Genomic DNA, 21593 nt, shown 5'->3' with positions numbered 1-21593 from the left:
GTAAGATAAATATAATTAAAGTAAGTACAGACGAAAATACTGCGGATATTTTTACGAAGGCACTGTGTAAAGAGAAATTTGAAACGTTTAGGTCATGGATGAATGTAAGCTAGGAGGAATGTAAATAAAGTGTACAGTGTAAATGTAAGGAGGCGTGTTAGGAAGATGATACAGTTACACTGTACATGTGAATGTGTGTGTAAGCGTCAGAGCGCGTCAGGTTTGAGTTGAGACAAAGGACGATTGGCAGTTGTTAAGAAGCATCCAGAAGAGTCGGTTAGCTGTCGAGTGTAGAGAAAGTGGGGAGACGCGTGCAAGTGTGAATCGAAGAATAAGTGAGAAATCCTTCTTGTAATAAATATAATATTATTCTAATATTACACCCCAGTGTATATTCAATGTTCCTTCAACACTATTTCGGCACCAAAGATCCACATTTCTTACAGAAATGAACAGGCTTCATAAATCTGGCCAACGATACGGTGCTCCCGGTAATCACGTCATTACGTGAACAACCGAACGAATGCGCTAACGGACAGCATCTCGCGCTATTTAATAATGAGAGGCTCTCTATTACTCAATGCCTATTAGAGAGGGGATGAAACCAGCGAATGGGAGGAACAGATAATAAGGGGGAAAGAGAGAGAAGACGAGGGTTGGCTTTCGGTTCCACTCGGTTCATGGTGCAATCGGTTAATCACCGTTCTCTCATCCCCATTTCTGAGACACGATTTAAGCGGGCGGCATGTTCCAGCATTTATCATACTTAGCGCTATCTTCTATATCTCGTATGGCCTGTTGTCTTACGTTGGAGATATCTATTTCCTTTTCTTCGGTATTTTCAGATAGTAGTAACCCGTAGGGTCTTGCTGTTTTACCAATTAATAGTTCTAGCGGACTCGATTTAGTCACATGATTGGTGGTGCAATTTAAAGCTAACTGTATTTCGCCGATCGCGTCTTGCCATGATCGCCCGGTCGTTTCTACCGTTGTAAACATGTTTTTTTTTAATGTACCCATAGTACGCTCTACCTGTCCATTCGCTCTACTAGCACCGGTTGCTATTAAGTGGAGCTTAATTTGTTTATCCTGACAAAAATCTTGAAATTCTTTGCCGGTAAAACATCGCCCTTGGTCCGCTATTATCCGAGAGGGACTGCCGAATAGAAATATGGCGGACGTAAGTGCCTTCACGGTGCTAAGGAAGTCTATCTTACGAGTATGGTGTAGGTATACGAATTTGGTAATGGCATCGATCAGGACAATGACGTATTCTTTCGAGTCGTTCTTGCCGCTCAGCTTTCCCGTTATGTCTACGTGAATGGTATGCCAAGGTATGCTGGTCTTAGGTATGGGATGTAATTCAACTTGCACTTTGCCTGAATTCGCCTTAGAAATCTGACAAACATGACAGTTCTCTACGAATTTGCGAACATATTTCGCCATCCCTTCGAACCAGTAATACTCGTACAGTTTCTCGAGCGTTTTATCCCAACCTAAGTGCATAATTGACTGGTGTATGTGGTTAATGACGGACCACCTAAACCCTCTTGGTACGATGGGCAGGCAGAGGGTCTTGCCTCTCCTTTGTATTTTACGGTAAAGGGTACCGGATCGTAGCTCATATGTACTCGCAATGTCTTCCGCGAGCTCGTCGTTTTGCAGTTTGTTGGCGATTTCAGAAATTTGGGGGTCGCGACGTTGTTCCGCTAGTAACCAATCTTCCGAGATTTCGGCCAGATTAATTTTCTTTTCTTCGATCTTGTTGGTGGGGGTGCGGTCGGTGTCCACAGGGTTACGCGAGAAGAAATCTACATGGGCCATTCGTTTGCCTTCTCAGTACATAATGTCGAAAGTGAAAGTTTGCAAGTAAGCCCACCACCTATGAACCCTGTCACTTAGACTTACTTTATTACGAGCTGCTTTTAACGAGTTACAATCAGTGACAACGAGAAATTCCCGTCCGTGCAGATAGTGGCGAAAATTTTTAACGGCGTTTACAACTGCCAGGGTCTCTAGTTCGTATGAATGATACCTGGATTCCGCGGGGCTCGTTCTCTTACTGTAGTATTCTATTACTCGGTTTTTGCCGTCAATTTTGTGCATTAAAATAGCCCCGTATCCGTCCGAACTGGCGTCAGTATATAATTCTATCGGGTAATTCGGATCGAATATCATTAACACTGGCTCGTTAGTCAGGGCGGAAATTATTTTTTGCCTTATGATTTCGTGTCAATCTGTCCAAGTTAGATTTTTACTACCGGAGGTAAGTGCGTACAACGGTTTCATTACCTGTGAAAATTTAGGGACGAATTTTCGAAAATAGGAGGCTAAACTTATGAACTGCCTAAGTTGAGCGACGGTCGTTGGCGCAGGTAAAGAACTCAAGGCTCGTATTTTACCCGGGTTTGGGCGAACTTCTCCGTTATGAACTACGTACCCGAGATAAAGTACAGACGTCTTAAGAAAGGAACACTTCGAAAAATTGAAGAACCCGGCGTTTACGAGGGTACATAGTACGATGTGCAGTCTCTCTAGAGCTTGGTCTACCGATTCAGTGATAATTAGAACGTCATCCAGGTAGACAACGACGTACGAGTGGGCGAGATCGCCCAAGGCATTGAGAATAGCCCTCTGGAAAACGGACGGTGCGTTTTTCAATCCGAATGCCATCGTTGTATACTCGTATTGCCCGTCAGGGGTGACAAACGCTATATATTCTGTCGAATTGGGATGAATGGGGATTTAATGGAACCCGCTGGCCATGTCGAGGCTAATGAAGTTTTGCAATCTCGCGATTTGCTCCGCAATAAGAGGGGATACCGGTCCGCGACCGTATTTTTATTTAGCTCTCGGAGATCTACGCACAACCTATCCGAGCCGTCCTTCTCTACGAGTAACATAGGGCTCGCGAACGGTGAGTTACTAGGCTTTATGATTTCTGCCCTAATTAATTCGCTTGTTCGTTCACGTACTATGCTTCGCTCTACCTCACTAAGTCTGTAGGGGCTTCTTTGTACGGTGATATTAGGATTAATCAAACGTATCTCTAACTGTCCCGTATTTACATGTGTACGCGGGAACCCCGTAATAAACGAACTCTTAAATTCTTTGAGAATGGAGATCAATCGGTCTTTATCTTCACCGAGCACCTCGGTGTCGACTCCATTAATATCGATTTTATTTTCGGTGGTTATATTGCAAACATTGACAGCTTTTGCCCTGCAAATACTGAGGCTATTTTGGGTAATATTTACGTCAAAACCTTGGCTTAAAATTTCGCGGCCTATCATGATGTCGTAATTTAGATACCTGTCAGCAAGGATATGGAAAATTATCTCCAACGCAAAATCATTAATACGTACTATGGACACAATTTGAGACGTACAATTAATACGGTGATTTCCTATCCCTCGCATTACTACTACGTCGGTCGTTCTTTTGCCGAAAAATTTCGAGGCTATGGACTCTCTGATTAGCGAACATTCGGCTCCTGAAGCGAAATAAAACGAGAACGACTCACCCAGATGGCTTAATTTACCTGTTGGAGGCTCCACCACGCAGGAGTTGACTTGACGTTCGTTATCAGAGTCGCGATTTGTTTTCCGCAACAACGGGCAGTTGGGTGCGATATGGTCCTCCTCGCGACACTTGAAGCAGGACACCTTGGACGATACAGCTGGTCGGCTTCTCTCCTGGCGTCGTGCATTCTCCTATCTCTCGGTTCTCATTCTCGTACGGCACTCCACCTTTGCTCTCTTAATTGATTCATGATGACCACAAGCTGGTCCATCGTTACAACCGATAATACCACTTCTGATGTCGGGTTGGAGTTAGGGGCGTATAATGAGTCTTCGCCGGTGTTGTTCATTGTTGTTGCACAAACTTTTATTACACTGATATAGTTGGTACACGATTGACAAGCGGCCGCGGTAACTAGACGCTAATGGCAATGACCCTAGGTTCGATATAGCGAATTCACGGTCCACGAGATAACGAATATACTTAGCTTCGAAGTCTAAGTCGGACTCGACTTACTACTCGTGATACAAGGATCGCTTGATTAGCTCTTTGCTAAGATGTAGGTTATGCACCTATCGTACAAACACACTAGACGTATGGCTAATGAGACTGCCAGAGAGAGAATGCCTTTCCGTCACGACGACGCTACCGAGGAAGACTATGATGGGATGTGCCTAAGGGCACGAGATCATCGGATTCGTCAAAAAAAGCCTCCACACGGAGGGTGAGGGAAATAGACGTTGCTGTTAATTGGTTAATTTCGATGTTGGCGGTTAGAAAAGGATGCTAGCCGCCCTAGAGAGAGAGCTCTTGTCGGGAAACGTCGTAAGATTTACAGCGGTTTCTCAGGCTACCTGAACATACTGTGAATGATGCATCGACATTTGGCGACCATCTGTGAATGGCGAACTACGGGCCGTTGGGATGTTCATTGTCAAGTATCGGTACAGCCGATTCTTTAAGGCGAGCTATGCAACTCCACATCTCTGTTAGGTGAAACGTTCATCCCGTGACCGTGGCTACGCTCGGCGACCGGTTGTCGCCTCGAGCCTAAGCTCATTGTCTCAAGTTTCGAATGACTGTGTTTGGTTTATTTTATAAATGCTACGGTATTGAGGTTTTCCAAGTAACTCCAACGGGGGGGGGGGCGGTGTCCTTTCATCTCTGACATATATTTATACGCTTAGGCTAGGCAAGATACAATCTATGTGCTATTTACAAGTTCTTTTTTTGGTCACTGTTGCAACTTTGGAGTGGGTGATGCCCTTTCTCGAACGATAGGTGCTGAAGATATGCAAAATACAGTACGCTGCTCGTACTTTTTTACACGTTGTTCACTGTCGAAGATCAAACGAGTTTAAATAAAGTTATACAGTCGAATAAAATAAATTTCTCGTTACAGTCTTTACAACACTACTATCATTATTGTACGCTACATTAAAAAATGTTTGCAAGTATCGTAGAATTCGATAAATTGTATTATTGGAAATAAACTCGTTTAATTGTCGGAATAAACGTTGCGTAAATGTCTACGTAATAAGAGAAGTAGAGAGAACGATCATCGATACTTAACGAACGATTCAACACGGAGTGTAGCAAAGCTGAAAACAAAAAATTTCTCGATGGATTTCATCTTTCGTTTTAAATAGAATCCATTAAAAATGCCTAACGATCCTACGAAGAAACTGCGGAAACGATTTCAAAAAACAACGTAGACGAATCGAGTAAGGTGTGTTTCGCTTAAGAAAAATATCGTCGAGGATCTAATCCCTTCCTATAATAGTACTTTCTTGCTCGAGCCGCGAGTAATGTGGAATGTACAGCTTTGGTAACAATTATGCGCGTATATCACTTTACACACTTCGTTTCCAACCTGGAATAACGTATCGGAATGTACGGTTGCATTCCAGTCGGCGAGTCCTAACGCAGCTCTTAGTGAAGTCTCACACTCAATTGCACTCAAAAAAAAAAAAAAAAAAAAGAAAGAAGAAATATAAAATAAACGGAACGTGTCGTTCATCGAATTATTAAATAATAAATACACGAGTTCGTTAAATGTACAGTTAATGCACACCCTTCTAGTGTATAAAGTTCTCTTGTAACTTCGACGACGAAGAAAAATGAGATCCGTCGCGTTGAAGACGTTTCGTCGATTGCACCATTTGGAAAGAATTCGATTAACATTCTTCAACCAGCTTCCTCTCAGAGGGTATAAGGTTTATAGTTTCTTTCTTTTGATTATCGTTTGAGAATTATTCACTGCATCATTGGTGGATTGCCGTTTGGTAAAGAGTTTTGACCAGGGATCGATGCGATCGACGGTCGTTGAGATGTGTTTAAATCGGCGTGCTGGGTCTCTCGATGCCTTGTCAGATCGACTTTTCGTTGGAAAGCTCGGTCACAGAGCTCGCAGGCGAACGGTTTAAAGCCTGTGTGCTTCCTCGAATGCGTAATCAGGTTACTGCTTTGGGAAAACGCCTTGCCGCATACCTGGCACTTGTGCGGTTTCTCGCCTGTGACAGAAATGTGAAAATGTTAATGAAAAATAATTTATACAAATGGTAAATTAGTATAATATTTCTACGTTAATTAACAGAGATTTTTCTTTGTTAACTAACCGTCGGTAGTTTCACTGATAACTTACTAATTAATAATTGGAGTAAATTGATAAGTGACAAGTTGTAAGTTATATACTTCTGTAACGCAATTTTGACAAATTTCTAGTTTTATATCGTATGGAATAATCACTTTACACGTAACTTACAAAATTTGTTTATAAAACTTTACCTTTTTACTATTAAATTTGTTACCACGCAAATTTATTAATCTTGATAATTTCTAATATTCTAATTATGCAAGGGAATCCAATTTCTGGAAATAAGTTCATGGAGTGAATATTTACCATAAAAACTTTAGTGTGCATGTATGTTATTATTATCAAGTACAATTTTTCTCTATTCTATTATAATTTCTTCGTTTTTCCTCCGACGCCTTCTTTAAACCTAATAATGTTCCAATAAAACCGCCGAAAGAAGACGTTTTTCACCCTATATTTTATTTCTGCAATCCGAACAACCAGAAAAGTATTCCACTATAGTCATAAACAAGCCACTGTAAAACCCCTGAACCTCTAGATAAACCTAACCCCACCAAAACTTTATACAAGTAGTGCAAGTCGATCGAAATCTCTCCAACGACAAGCTACGCTATTCACGTTTGCCTGGGCATTCTGGCGGTTAAGAGCGTTAATTCGGAAAGAAGAGGCTGACCCTTTAGTCGAGAGTACCTTGGCGATAGCGCGCGTACCATCGCCTACAAGTAGTACAAGCGAGGGAATGGAAGGTCGGCAGCTACTCTTGGAGAAATTGTGGAGGTGTTCCACTGGGTGAGGGGGGTGGTATCAGGGATGCAGGGCACGCCCGGTTAAGATTTTCTCCCAAGCCAGAATCTCAGCCTCCCCGGCGGCGAGGCAAAGGGAAGAGATCGCAGTAGACATGATTGGGAGGGGGGATGTATGGAGGTGCAGCCGGGTCTGAAGTTATGGTGGTGGGAGAACATGCACAGTCGGTGGATGAAACGGGGTAGGGTAGTTGTTCATTTCTCTCGTAGTAGCCACGAGATCTGATAGGCGGCCGGGGGCGGCTCCAATCCCCGTGTTACCATGACTACCGGGGATAACCCCGGCAGTGAATCGCGAAAGAACGAGAAAGAGAGATCAAACGGCGGGGGTTTCTCACCGAGCAAGAGCTCGTCCAATGGAAAAAGGCTGGCAAAGAATGACAGAAAGAGAAAGAGGAATGATTTCGTGGAAGGAGCGAAACATTCAATCGGATGGTTGAAAAAAAAGGCAAGGTAGAAGAAAGGAGAGAAGGTCTGTCGGAGGAAGAATTTCGTGAACGGAGACAGAGGATAATACAATTGAAGGGGAAGGTGAGGGTGCAGGATCCGAGCAATGCGAACTATTCTGACGGAGGGCAGCACAAACTCGTTAATGGACTCCTCTATTCTGGTTGCTACGTCCACTCCGAGTTTGTCCGACAGATACGGGATGCACACACGCAAACAAGCACACACAGTCTGGAAAGATCACTGTGAGGCGGTGGGTGGATCCATAAACAACTCGTTAGCCGAGTCTTCAATCTCGCCCTGCCGATACGACCGGCCCATCGATCACCTTTGCGATTATACCTGATCGTTATCTTGATTTCTTTTCGGATAAACTGCGAGGCGTTTTGATTTTTGCCTGCACTCTCACGATATGTTATGTTTCGGATGGGAAATTCACAAGATGGAGAAACAGCTAGGAATTCTTTAGAATTTATCTAGATGTTTTACATTGAGGCGAGAGATTAGGATTGAAGGATATGGCGAAAATTAAATATTCGGGACGATGGGGATTTGTTAAACGATTAACAAATCCAAATTTGCAAGATGTACAAATTCTTGAGAATCTTCTTAGACACGTAATTTTTCAAAATAAGGAAAGATTGAAAAAAGGGGGTAAAAGTAAGGTGCGGTAATCTATAGGGCGGTAGAGATTTGAGGTAGCAAAGATTAAGATAAGCTCTAAGATTTGTTCCAATAAAATAAGATAACATCATAAAATTAGAAATAAAATTAAATATAACTATAATTACATATATATCTGAAACAGAAAAATAATCAAGGCTAGAAAATTTGCCTAACGAAAGAAAACGTCATTAAATAATGGGACTTTGAAACGGAGAAGAACCGCAATGATTCGGATACATTTAAAATCGAGATTCAAGGGAAGGTTCAGGGTTAAGGGTGAGTCGTCAAGGGCGTTTTAGTGGAATTCACCGGAGCCGGCGCTCGATGAAATTCCATGAAGTTCTCCGTGCCGATGAAACGGCAGAATGAATAGAATTTTCACGGCGTTAAGTGAGAAGCTGGAAAACCGGAGAGAAATGAAAGTGGAGAACGAAGTTTGAAAATACCGTTTGGAATTTACGCGGCTGTAAAATCAAAAACTTTCGTACCGAGGTTGCCTACTTGATATAAATCGGTTCCTCTCAAAAAATCTCACCAATCATTTATATTTACACTTGGAATATAACAGGAGAAAAATCAAACCTAACTTCGCTGCCAGCTAAATACACAAATAAATATACAATATACAAAAAATTAAAGAATAATTTAAACTACAAAAATTCTACTCTTTAAGAAATTCTCACGAAAATTCAATCTTCCAAATATTCATTCAAGCGAATTTAGTTCTCCACGGAAAGCATCGAATGGAAGAATTTCCGGTAGTACGAAAGAGAAAGAGGAACGGGTCAAAAGAGAAAGAAAACGAAAGCCTAGGAGCAGGGACGTCTCCGGGAATTTACGTGCTCGTAAAAATCAAGAACTGTCGGAGCTTTTGCACCGAGGTTGTCCTTTTTGTTTTCATCTCCCGGAGAAACCCACCCACCACCATGGCTCCGAAGCTTCGTCTAGACGTGAATGCACACCAATGCATTCTATGTTTCCCCTGGCCATTGCCTTTGGTGCACACCAACGACTACGAATCCGTATGTGGTTTGTCGTAACATCTAGCTCACGAGTATTGAATACATCGATAGGAAACTATGTTACCGCTAAACAAAACAACATGCAAACATTTCTTCATGCAACTACGTGGTTACAGAAAGAGAGAGAGAGAGAGAGAGAGAGAGAGAGAGAGAGAGAGAGAGAGAGCAGCAGAGATTCCGTGCTCTAGATTTTTTAAAAGACACGTCTCGAAACGAGAAAAGAGGAGAAAGGTATGGAAGAAAGTCGAAACTGAGAACCCCTGAGGTTTAAGACGCCATTACACCCCTGGGATGTTGTCCGACGCCCTTAAAACTATATTAAACTCCCGGAAATCTTGCGAGGGTCCTCTCTCCTTCGCTAATTCCCTCCCTACTTCTGCGTTCCTTCTGCCTGCCCTTACAGCAGTGCCCACTAGAAACATCATCCCTCGTGATCTTTCAACCCTCTATTTCGCCCGGAGGAACTCTCGAGAGCGGAAAACCAAGACGGTAGTTTGATCGCTTCCGCCATCGGAACGACCAACTTTTCGATCGTCTCGTTGTTGAATGGACTTGTTTTGACGACGCGTCCATGAAACAGGGATATTTCTTCTTCTTTCTCGAGGTACTCGTCGATAGGATGAATGTGAAAGAGGGAAGTTTTGGGCGATTCGACTAAAACATTTTAGAGATTTTGTTTTTTGTGACCAAATATAATAGGAGATGCAAAGGATATTGAAGTGCGTAATGGTGTAATGGAGATTTCGTTTCTTGCAATTTTCAGATAGCAAATTAGCTTGATTGTTAGTAAAGAGAGTGTAAATTTTTATAAAATCCAAGTAAAGAAGATGGAAGTTAGATGGAGACTTGTTTCATTCTTTAAATATTATAAAGAATACTTCATTTAGGATATTTTGTATAATTTTGCATATTATATACATCCTACATAGTTTACATTTAAATATCTAATGAGTTAATAAAATAAGATATAAAATAAACGATTATGTATAATACATTATTTCAGAAACTACAGAATATATTGTTCCAGTAACGTCGATCAATACTTCACGCAGGAAATCTATTCCTTTTTCTCAACAATACACTAATAATACAAGACTATTATAAAAAATGATAAAAGAGTTTAAAACATTTGTTATGTTAGAAAAATATTCAAATTTTAGTCTACGTTTAAATTATACAGAAGAATTATTTTAAGATGATCTTCTTTAAATTATAGGAGGGAAAATACAATACTAATCTTTACATCACATGGTTTGACAAATTTTTCATGTTCCTAAAATATCTTAAATATTTGAGAGGAATTATTTCTCACTGTAGAATTATTTTCATGATTCTGCTTAAATTTGAAGAAGAGAAACGAGGCGAGTGGCGCGGAGGAGTGGTCAGAAAAGAAAGACGAAGGTGAACCAGACTCTGGCTGAGGCATTGATTTCCTCTCGTCTTCATGGACCACGTTCCGACCCTCTGGGGGCGTCCCTACCCTCTAACTGAAATCCTTGCGAGAGACGAGAGAAAGAAAATCGAAGGAAAGTATCATATCTCATATTTCATATCGGGGGCAGCATGGATTTTCTTGCGCGTCTGCAAAGCTTCGCGTAAGCGTTATCCAGCGATGTCAAGCGAATCTTTTCCTAGCTAAAGCTCCGTTTCTGTCACAAGGAACAAGGGAAAAGAATCCAGGTGTTTTCAATCGGAACCCCCTTCCATGTTTTATTTCGATCGAATAATGGGATTTCTCGCGAGAATCTTTGAGATCCCCAAAGGATTCATCGTGGAAAGTTATTGTGATAAATTTTGATATTTTATCAAATTATTGAAGAAACTGTGATTATATAGAATGTCAATTATCAAGATCGGATTTGAGAAAAGTCTACGCCAGAAATAAATAACGATATTACATAATGAATCATTAAACTCTCATGGAATTTACTTGTATCTTGGTACAGCTGATCTTAGTTGATCACTGACTGACTGAAACTAACTGGGACTGATTGATCTTCAATTATTCCTGGAACTATCTAGAAACTATCAAAATATCTGAATAACTAAACGACTATTTGAAAGGTTTCTCTCAAGTGTTCGAAGATTCCAAATCTTGGATAATAAAAACAGATTCTAAGGCTATTGACTCGTAATATTAATATTAATCCTGCTACAATGTTTGAATTTTTCTCATTCCAACAAATACAAAAATTTTATTGTTTGAAGTAAAGTTTTAATAGAAAATTAAATCAAGCAATTATATCAATGATAATTTTTTCATATTTGTATGAAACGGAAACAATTCTTCTAACGACATGAAAACTTTATTAGGTAGAAAATGATTCGAGGGCGCAGCAGGATTAATTATTGAAGATATGAACTGATAATCCCATACATTATAATCGAAACTAAAATATTTATTCATTATCACCTTGTAGCAAATAATAAATACACAAAGATTATATTAAAAATTCGTCATAAATCCATACTCATCCCATTTATTACCCCAAATTATAAAATCAGTAACTATTAACCTTCATTTCCATCAACTAACCAAAAAAACCACCCTCAATATTTATAAAAGTTCTTATCCTTAAACGATTCTATAGCTTCATCCATCCAGCAGCGTTTAGTCAACGAGTGATAGCAGTCCCAGGGGTCAGTCGGATCCAACAACTCGCTTGTATTTACTATTTCACGCGTACACGAGTACTCTATGGCAGACCAGATGAAGTGACCAGCTAAAACGCCAACACGATACGAACGCGTTGTCGACGCAACTACATCAATGAGTACAAGAGTATATGTGTGTTTGTGTTTTACATGCCGCCACGTAACCGTCCAGGCTACATCGTTTTCACTTGCTTATACGTATACAGGATGGCCGCGTTGGTGAGTGGATGCAGGCCCACCAATGACAAGAGCACAGCCCTGGGAATTTGCAGCGGTCAGGCTGCAGCTGGAAATGTTTTGCACAGTACTGATATTCGGCTTGACGACGAAATGCATGGTAAACACGAAAAAATCGTCGACCGGCCCGGTTTCTAGGAATGAAAAATATCGTTGCTTCAACGACATCGAAAGCGTTTTAATTTTCGAAGATGGATGGATAAAATGTTTCTGCTGCATCGATATTTCCAGTGAAAGATGTTGTTTAACGAGTTATTGGAGTTAATTAAGAAATATTGTAATCATCTTTAGGAGAAAAATTCAAAGATCAAATAATTCGACAGCTTTTGGACATCGAATGAAGATATGGAAAAATTTTACTTTTCTAGCTATATAGTCTCATAAAAATGGGGAATTTCTTTCATTAAAAGATATCTCAATATTTTCATACCTAAACAATTTACTCAACTTGTATTAGCAATATGTAAAGTTTACTGGAATCAGCTATGCATATAAATCATATCGGGATGAATATAAATTTATAATTAATGCGTTTCAAACTCCAAAGCCAAGCCTTACGTAAAAAAATTATATTCTTTTCTCTCGATTTATTTTTGCATGTAGAATCATCGATTGATCAGTTGCACCACGATTTTTGGTACACCTTTATATAACATCTCATCAATTAACAATCTCTGCTATTTAGAGAGAGAGAGAGGGGGGAGAGAAGAATACATGTATATCAATTATACTAAAATAATTTTTGAATCGTTCTAATTTGATGACTAGAAGCTGTAATTTCGTGTTAATCTTTCGACTGACATAAAAGAGAACCGCGAGTAAAATTAATTTGAATAGTGCACGTGTAATAATGGTCCGTTATAATGCAGATGCGTTTCTGATTGCCAGTACTTGGTCGCGATAATTCAAGAAGGGAGAAAGCCGGATTCGAAGCAAAGCAAGGAAAAAACACGATATCCGAGCTAAGTCTGTTAGCTCCTTGTGCTTTCAGTATACCGCAGGGATCCTCCGTAGGGATACCGTAATAATCCTCTCTCCCGGACGATCACGGAGGATGTACGGCTATTAAATTATTACAGCGTCGATCAACATTAGGAATCGTGACAAATCCGATCTGCGCGCGAAGGCCCTTCGCCGGCCCGCTTTCCGTGTGCGCGCACCTTAATTGACATTTGTGACTGAGACGATTTCCTCTTATCCGCCTATTGAGATTGCTCTGCCAGGGAAACCGCTAATAATAAATCTCTTATCGACTGTAGGCGAATTACGTGTAAACTTGAATTGTTCCAAGAAATTGAGCCATTCACAATGCATAAAATAAATAAACATGACACTGTTGAAAAAAGTGAAGAAAAAATGTTTCGAATGAGCAATATTACATACATATGGATAATTCAAATAGGTTTTCATTAGTATATTAGTATATATGTATGTAGATATATAATTAGATGGTATATTAGTATATTACGGATAGTAAATGTATTTTTCGCTTTATTACAGTGAGCAAGTCCTTTAGAATATTTTAGAGTACTTAAGGTGTTCTAGCAGTTAATTTTGTGAATTTTTACGAGATTAATAACGAGTTCCTTTTTAGCATTACTTTAGAAAAGTAGGCAGAGACGATTATTTAAGTATATAAGACACTTCTGTAACTATGTTCTTATTTAGAATTAAAAACTAAAAATGACACAAATGTCGCTTGACCTTATTTCTTTTATTCTCCTCTAATTCCTTATTACTCTTGTAGCGGATACATTTTATTGCTCAAATACTTAAATACTTAAATACAAATTACTGCTCAAGACTTTATGCTAGGAATATATTATTATATCCAAAGAGATTAAAATACAAAAAAAGATTTCGATTCTCTATTTGTAGTTAACCTGTATCAAGGGAAGGATAAGATACATATGAAAGCGTGAATGCAACGCTGGCATTCTGGGCGCAGTTAATTTCAACTCCCGAGGCTGGGGTTGGTTCGAACTGCCGGTTACGCGGATAGGTGGAGAAGCGAAAAAGTAGGATACAGAGGGATGAGTGGCGTGATATGGCGAGGCAGGTGGAAGGGGCTGACGTGCTTTTGGCATGTCGATATCCCTGGAAATTTAATCATGCCGCTTCACTATGAACACTAGGCGCCACTCTCCGCTATATGGATAATGCCTTGGAACCGTGGAACGTTATACCGGCGAATTTGCATGTTTAATGCAGTATCGGTTGCTTATGCCGCCTCACCGGCGTGACATTAAATATAACGCCGCGCAGTCTAACGAACACTAAGGTTCTATCTATTTACACCCCTGTCTAAAGATGGTTCTCCCCTTGCAGTTTGAAGCTGGAAAACTATCTTTGGTGACAGATCTTTCATCTTACATTCGTTACGTTCACGTCAATTTTTTTAATATTGAAGAATTAATCATTGTATAAAGTACAGTATTACGAATGAATTATGAATTTGGATTTTCCAAAGCAAAACTTCTTCTTCTACAGTAATTTATACAATAAGAGATTCGACCAGTGACAAATTGTAGGTCATAGATCTCCGTCGTGCAATCAATTTTTACAATTTCTTATCTGAAATAATGTTTTATAGCAGTTTTATAGCAAAACTGATTTCTGTTAGACAAAAAACAATCTATTAACTCTGGCTACTTAGAAGGTACTCTTTGAACACAAGTAGGACTAATTTAAAAAGAATGCAAGGACCAGCGGGAACACGATTCGTGTCACACGTGAACTATTATTTTGTCGACGGAGGGGATACTTGGTCGTCGTTAACGAGCCATAAAGACAAAGACAGGGCGAAAGATGAGGAAGGATCGTTTTCTTTTATTTGCGACATGTTGCACCGAATATCGAGGAACGGTTCGATCGAAATCGACTCCTGAGTTGATCGAGATATAACGCTGGAACGTAGTACGAACGTCCAAGGAAATCAGGAACGAGGAAATCAATGACGATTTACGACGAGCGTGATTGAACCTCTAAAAACGAAAGCCACCGCTTTGCAACTAAAGTGCACAGCATCTCAGGGACCGTAAACATCGAACTTATATATAGGGTAGAATATGTGATGAGATCGAAAATTGTATAGACTGTATGGTAGCCCTCACCAATCTTCATCCCTATGTCGACTTCGCACCGTCGGTGGACGGGTTGTGTTTATTGTGAAAACACCGAGGTCACTGTTGCAAGTTCGATCGTAGTGACAAGCATGTGTATTTAAGCGCGCATGCACCCTGCAACTTGATGATCCTGATGCTAGGAAGACACGAAATTTGATCGATAATATTTTCCCGTAATCAGAAACCCTGCTCGCAAGCTACACATTCATGTAACTGATCGCACGAACTACTGAAGTTTCTCCGGAGCGTGTTTCTCAATGTAAGGGCAACCAATTTAAGTTCTCTGATGCTCTCTGTTAGAATTCGTGGCATATTACGGAGCTACAACTTGAAATACCATACAAGCGTACATTAGAAAAATGAAATTTTTAGCATTTATAATTATCAAAACTTGTAAATCTGTTTGGTCCTTTGAAACATTGATCTTTTAATTATTTAACATTTTGATTTATGAATCTGTTAAAGAATGTAAGAACTGGCAAAAAGACATTCTCATTATTTCAGTGTTTATATGTAAAAGCATATAATCCCTATGTTTTTTTAATATATAAATGTATTAATTCCATAAAGAAGATAATATTGCTGATTCTCGTTAAACTACTATTGCTTTAGACAGTTAATTTGATGAACTTTCTATATTGTTACCGAAAATCCATCAGAACACTTCATATTCATATTCGTATTCAGACACTTCTAAACGATATGATACGCTAAAGAAATAAAACCTATAAGACAATATCATCACCTACCGCTATCAAATTGGGGAATCGAGTTGATTCTTCATCCTATCACCGGCTAACGAAACTTATCAACGAGTCTCTTAGTTTTCCCAAATCATCAGGTCGGTCCACACTACTCGAACGCTCACATTGGCGCGAACTTCAAAGAGAAATATTTTCCCGGGGCCACGAAGGATCATCAGAAATAGATAAGTTGAATGTTTTCTCATCGGAAGCGGTAGTGTGTATGGCCACTTGTCGGTCTGTCACCGATTCGTCAGTACCATTCAAGCGACCTTTTGCAGCCACCCCGGGACCACGCGCACTTGACTGGTAGGCCAGGATGCAGCCGATAGGCGCAGCTAACAGCGAAGGTAACGCGGAGTAACGCGCGCTCGACCCCTCGCTAGCTATTCCGGCTGCTGGCTCGCGCACGAACAATATTTGCAGAGCTCTTATTCCCGCACTTCCCAGCCCTGTAAGCGCTGTTTCAGCCCCCTCGCCTCGCTGTTCGCGCTCCAACAAGCCTCCGCGTTTCTCTCGCCGCCCCTTGTGTGCACTAGCAACCACCTACCTACCTACCTACCTACCTAATAATGATTTTACGTTACGCCATGCCGGTCCCCTGGGAATCCGACGGTGTCGCACCCTTATTGTACATGGCCCGTGCTCACGACGAACAGAATACAGAGGGGGACAAGGGGCTACTGGAAAGAGAGGACTGATTATCATTAGCAGCGGAGTTCCAGAACACCCTCGGTTTACTGCTTGACGCACGTATGCACGCCACCTCGAGGTCATGCCAGTGAGGGATTTCGTTTTACGGATTGAATATGGGAGTAGGATATGGACGACGTTCTAAGATTTTAATCAAACTAGTTAATAGTGGAATTGTTGGTTTTGTAAAGTGTAAGAAGAGAATTTAACTCCTGGTGATCGTACTTCGCACAGATATGGATACTGGTCAGAGTTCATTTTCATTCCACGAACATTGATAACTCAATGGGGGAAAGAAAATGTTCAAAAAGTTAGAATGAAATTTATTATCACAACTGTCGATTTCGTAGTACACATCTTTCGCTATTTTTTCCTCCATTTATTTTGGAGTATTTTCTATAGAATATTTTAAGACGGAATCTAATTGAACCAACTTGTAAAGTTTTATTAATATTCACATTGTTAGTATGATAAACAATGAGAATTGTTGTCTGTTGCAGTGGCTGAAAATAGATATACGACTCTTAAGGGTTAAAAATTAATTGACGACTGTAGAATAATTTTATATTAGAAGCAAAAGGAGATATGTTATAATTTTGGAATAATTTTAGAATAATCTTATATTGGCAAATCTCTCGAAAAAGATACGATGATGAAACAATTATAGGTAAAAGAGGGAAACGTAGACGGCAAAGAAAATTGCGTCGACCAGCAGCTCTTTCGACCTCCCTTGAATTTTTCATCCCTTTGAATAATGAATTAAATGTTCCGTGGCGACCCTCGAGGATGTAGTGCGTGAAGGTGACCCGCACGTAAACAGCGGTCCCATAGGTTGTTAGAAACCAATAGGAAGTGATCATCGCTTTGTATCCTCTTTCGACGAGTCCTTCTTCAATTGTTTCACCGAAATGAGGGTAAATGAGAGGGAGGCGAACGACAGTTAGAGCGACAAGGTGGCGGAGGAGGAGCGTGGGGGAGGACAAGGTGATAATTTGATAAGACATTAGGAGAGTTACCATGGAGACGATACAAAACCCAAGCTCCCGACTGGAACACTCCTTCGCCTGTTCCTCTAGCTTCCTTCCACTCTTGGAAGAACCTACTGCTCCTGAAGGAGCATCGCTCCATCAGCCGCGAGACACCTAAGTGCTAAGTGTCCCAACACCATCGCCCACTCACCTACGACCACCAAGGGATGCTCCCTTGCATGGGCTGGTCTTCAACTTTCGACAGGGATGCGAACTGTCGATAGCAAATACGGCAAGGAAAGAGGGTAAACGTTTTCTCTGACACGCCGTTAAGAAACCTCGATATGTAAAACTTTTCAATTCATCTTGGATGACTGTGTTTGACGAAGTTTTTGAAAATTTATATGCTTTAAGAACCAAGAGATAGAGATTACACGAAGAGGGTTCTGTATGTAAAAATGTCCAATTGCTATCAAAAGACTGTGTTTGGGCAATAATGTTGCCGAAACGTTTTATTATATATTTTACGTGATAGAAATCTAGACTAAACGAAGAATGATAAGAAATCTCAGCATGTAAAATATTTCTCTTTTGGTTTTGAGTAACCATGTTCGACAAGGTTTCCAAAACTCTTCATGTTTTAAAAATCAGGACTTAGAAATTTTAATTAATCGAAGAACTTAAAGATCTCTCGCAAGGCAAAATTTTCGGTTAATTAAAATTTTTGATTAAAGGACAAATTCTTTAAGAGAACAAAATAAAAGTTTATATGCAGGAGGATTATTTCTGGAGAATAGAATGGATCTTGTTCGTGTTTCCCACGAAAAATTTTCGTCATAGAAAAATTCCATCCAAAAATTGGGGGTCTAGTGTGTCAGGCCAGATCATGAGAGCAAAGAGAAAGACAGAATGATGGGCATCCCGAAAGACATTACGATTATTACTGAGTGAAGCTCGCAATGAGGGGCTTGCCACCCCTAAAACTGCACTGGCCACATGTGTCACGATCCGACTGGATCCTCTTGCTTATGACAAGACTCTGTCCAGACGGTTAACTACATTATTTATCGTACCAATACTAATTCGACTAAAAACGGACGAAAAGATAGAACAACGATTTAAGAAGCTCATAGATAATCCCGTTCGTAAATATATTCTTGTTTCTTTCAATGTTAAATCCTGTCAGGGGTAAAATTGATTAACTCCCATTACTGGAATTATCGTTTTCAGATTTATGATGGCATTAAAGCAAAGAACCCCTCACTTTTCAGCAGAGTTTATCCCGTGAAAGGTGACGTGAGTCTGCCGGATTTAGGTCTTTCGCAAGAAGATAGAAGTCTGTTGCTAGAGAAGGTAAACATAGTGTTTCACGCCGCGGCCACTGTGAGATTCAACGAGCCGTTACACGTGGCTGTTAATGTAAACACGAAAGGTACTGCGCGTATCATCGAACTTTGGAAAGAACTAAAGAATCCAATTAGCCTCGTCCACGTTAGTACAGCTTACAGTAATGCGCACCTACATGAGGTCGAGGAAAAAGTTTATACGTAAGGATAAGTTATATGCGGACACTGTTTCGTGGTCTAAAAATATTACATTTATAGTTATATCGTGAAGAATTAGTTCACTTATTATTGACATTGCAGCACGAGCTCGAAACCTTCAGAGGTGATCGAAATGTGTGACAAATTCGACAAAACGTCGATCAACCAAATAGAAAAAGGGATTTTAAAAACTTATCCAAACACATACACATTCAGTAAGAATTTAGCAGAACAGATTGTAGCAAACAAGTGCAAAGATCTGCCGGTTGCGATAGTTCGGCCAAGCATAATTGGTGCCTCTATGGAAGAACCATGTCCTGGTTGGCTGGAGAATATTTCTGCACTAACAGGTTTTTCAGAAATCAGTTTCAATGATAATTGAATAGTGGAGTTAATCTGTTGGTTTATGGGAAGCTATGGATATCCACTAGATCATCATTATTATTGTTCAAGCTTGTTGTTGTTCACAATAATGAAAATTATTTCCAATCTATTCAGTGCTACGTTTCTGCTATTTGAAAATCACACATAATTTCTAAACCAATTTAATGTTACCAGGTACCATCCTGCTACTCGGCAAAGGATGTGCAACAGCGACACGAGGTAGGAGAGATGCAAGATTGGATCTAGTGCCTGTCGATTTCGTAGTCGACACGATAATATGTACTGCATGGCATGTCACGCTGCATCGTGATCATGAAGTTAAAGTATACAACTGCACGAGTAACGCATTCCCTTTTACGTAATATTTATTACGAATATTTTTCATCTTATGTACTTTGATTGTTATAGTATTCCAAGAAACTCAGTTTATTTAAGTAATATGAACAATTCGCACATAAACGTAGAATACCAAAGTTCACTTTTGTTCTCCATACTTCAATTTAGAAAAGTAGTGATATAACATAATATTTTATCTAAATTCCATAATATTTCCCGAGATACTCGGATCACAGTAAACTGTGCTTTCAGTATATTTGCAATAATTATAATAATGTAAATGTTTCAATTGACAAGGTGGGGACAGTTGCAACAGCTCGTGTTGAAGTATAGCAGAGAAATGCCAATGCACGATACGCTATGGTACCCGGGTTGTCCAATGATAGCTAATAAATATATTTTCAACATTCTGAGTGTAATTCCGTATCTTTTACCTGCGTTCGTCATAGATACATTTTTAAGACTGCGAGGTAGTAAGCCAATGTGAGTATTCTATCGATCCTCGAACAATCTTTCAGGAACAATCTTTGTGTTCATCTACAATAATAATTAAAAACGATATTTCAGAATGATAAAACTTTTAAAACATGGCAACAAGCTGTTCACATCGGTGTCATATTTTACTATGAATGAATGGAGCTTTCAAAGGGATAACTGTGCCGACTTGGCGCAGAAGGTGAAAATGTTGAATGACAGCGATATGGTTACACTAGATTTACGGGATATGAATTGGCACAAGTATGTTGCAACTTACCTGATGGGAATTAGGACATTTATTTTAAAGCAAGAGTTTAAGTCAACAGCCCGAGAACGATTATCAAGGTGCGTATAAAAGTATCTTCGTACAAAAAAATAGGAACTAATATAAATACATATATTTTCGGCTATTTCAGGTTGTACTGGATACAACAGATCACTAAAATGTTCGGTATAATGATCTTACTACTGATAATATGTTGTATCGTGTACTGACTATTTGAACGTTATTTTGTCTGTTTAAACCAGAGGAATATAAAAACAATTTTATGAAGAAGGGATTCGTCATCCTTTTCATTTTGTCTTTTCATTCGTCTTCTTTCAAAATAAATCCATTTATGACATTGTTCATTTTTTCTATAAAATTTTAAAAAGAATGCAGGTATTTCTACGCACATGATTTCAGAGATGTAAGCAATTCATCTGAATATTTTTCCAATATAGGGGTAACATTAAAATGACAAAATTCTTTATCATCCTCCACCAACCAAAAGTTACGAAATAGTTATTCCTTAACAATAATAATTTATCACTGTAAAGTCTACTGAACAATAAACAATGATGATACAAAACAAATATATTGTAAAATAACATTAGATCTAAAACAAAACTTCTCTATGAATTCTTCATTTCCTCTAAATGGTCACTTTGGTTCTCAAGTTGTTTGCTCAAAAACCTTGTAGTTCTTTGAGCAGTCGGCTTTAAAATATATGATACTATCGACGAAATTTTCCATTATAGGAGTAACATTAAAATGACAAAATCCTCTATCATCCTCCACCAACCAAAAGTTACGAGATAGTTATTCGTTGACAATAATAATTTATCACTGAAAAGTCTACTGAACAATAAACAATGATGATACATAATAAATATATTGTAAAATAAGATACATCTAAAATAAAACTTCTCTATGAATTCTTCATTTCCTCTAAATGGTCAATTTGGTTCTCAAGTTGTTTGCTCAAAAACCTTGTAGTTTTTTGAGCAGTCGGCTTTAAAATATATGATACTATCGACGAAATAGTGACCAGACGTGACATTCAGAGCTGAATAAAATATTATTTCACATAATAAGTAGTAGGTAGGTTTTTGT

The 21593-nt window shown here is 39.4% G+C and overlaps 1 protein-coding gene across 1 annotated transcript in view; it reads left to right on the top strand.

The window, feature by feature from the left end:
• LOC132915240 (putative fatty acyl-CoA reductase CG5065) overlaps positions 1–20778 on the top strand; it is a 132303-nt gene extending 111525 nt beyond the window's left edge. Inside the window, exons 3-7 of the mRNA XM_060975030.1 lie at positions 19124–19371; positions 19580–19763; positions 20039–20224; positions 20309–20563; positions 20635–20778. Coding sequence (XP_060831013.1) covers positions 19124–19371; positions 19580–19763; positions 20039–20224; positions 20309–20563; positions 20635–20713 — 952 coding nt within the window. The 3' untranslated portion in view covers positions 20714–20778. The remainder of the gene's footprint in view (positions 1–19123; positions 19372–19579; positions 19764–20038; positions 20225–20308; positions 20564–20634) is intronic.
• The last annotated feature ends 815 nt before the right edge of the window (positions 20779–21593 follow it).

The sequence above is a fragment of the Bombus pascuorum genome, chromosome 16 (assembly GCF_905332965.1).
Source record: "Bombus pascuorum chromosome 16, iyBomPasc1.1, whole genome shotgun sequence".
Taxonomy (NCBI): Eukaryota; Metazoa; Arthropoda; class Insecta; order Hymenoptera; family Apidae; genus Bombus; species Bombus pascuorum.
Note: the sequence above shows the minus strand (reverse complement) of the source record. Positions and strands in the feature narration are given on the sequence as shown.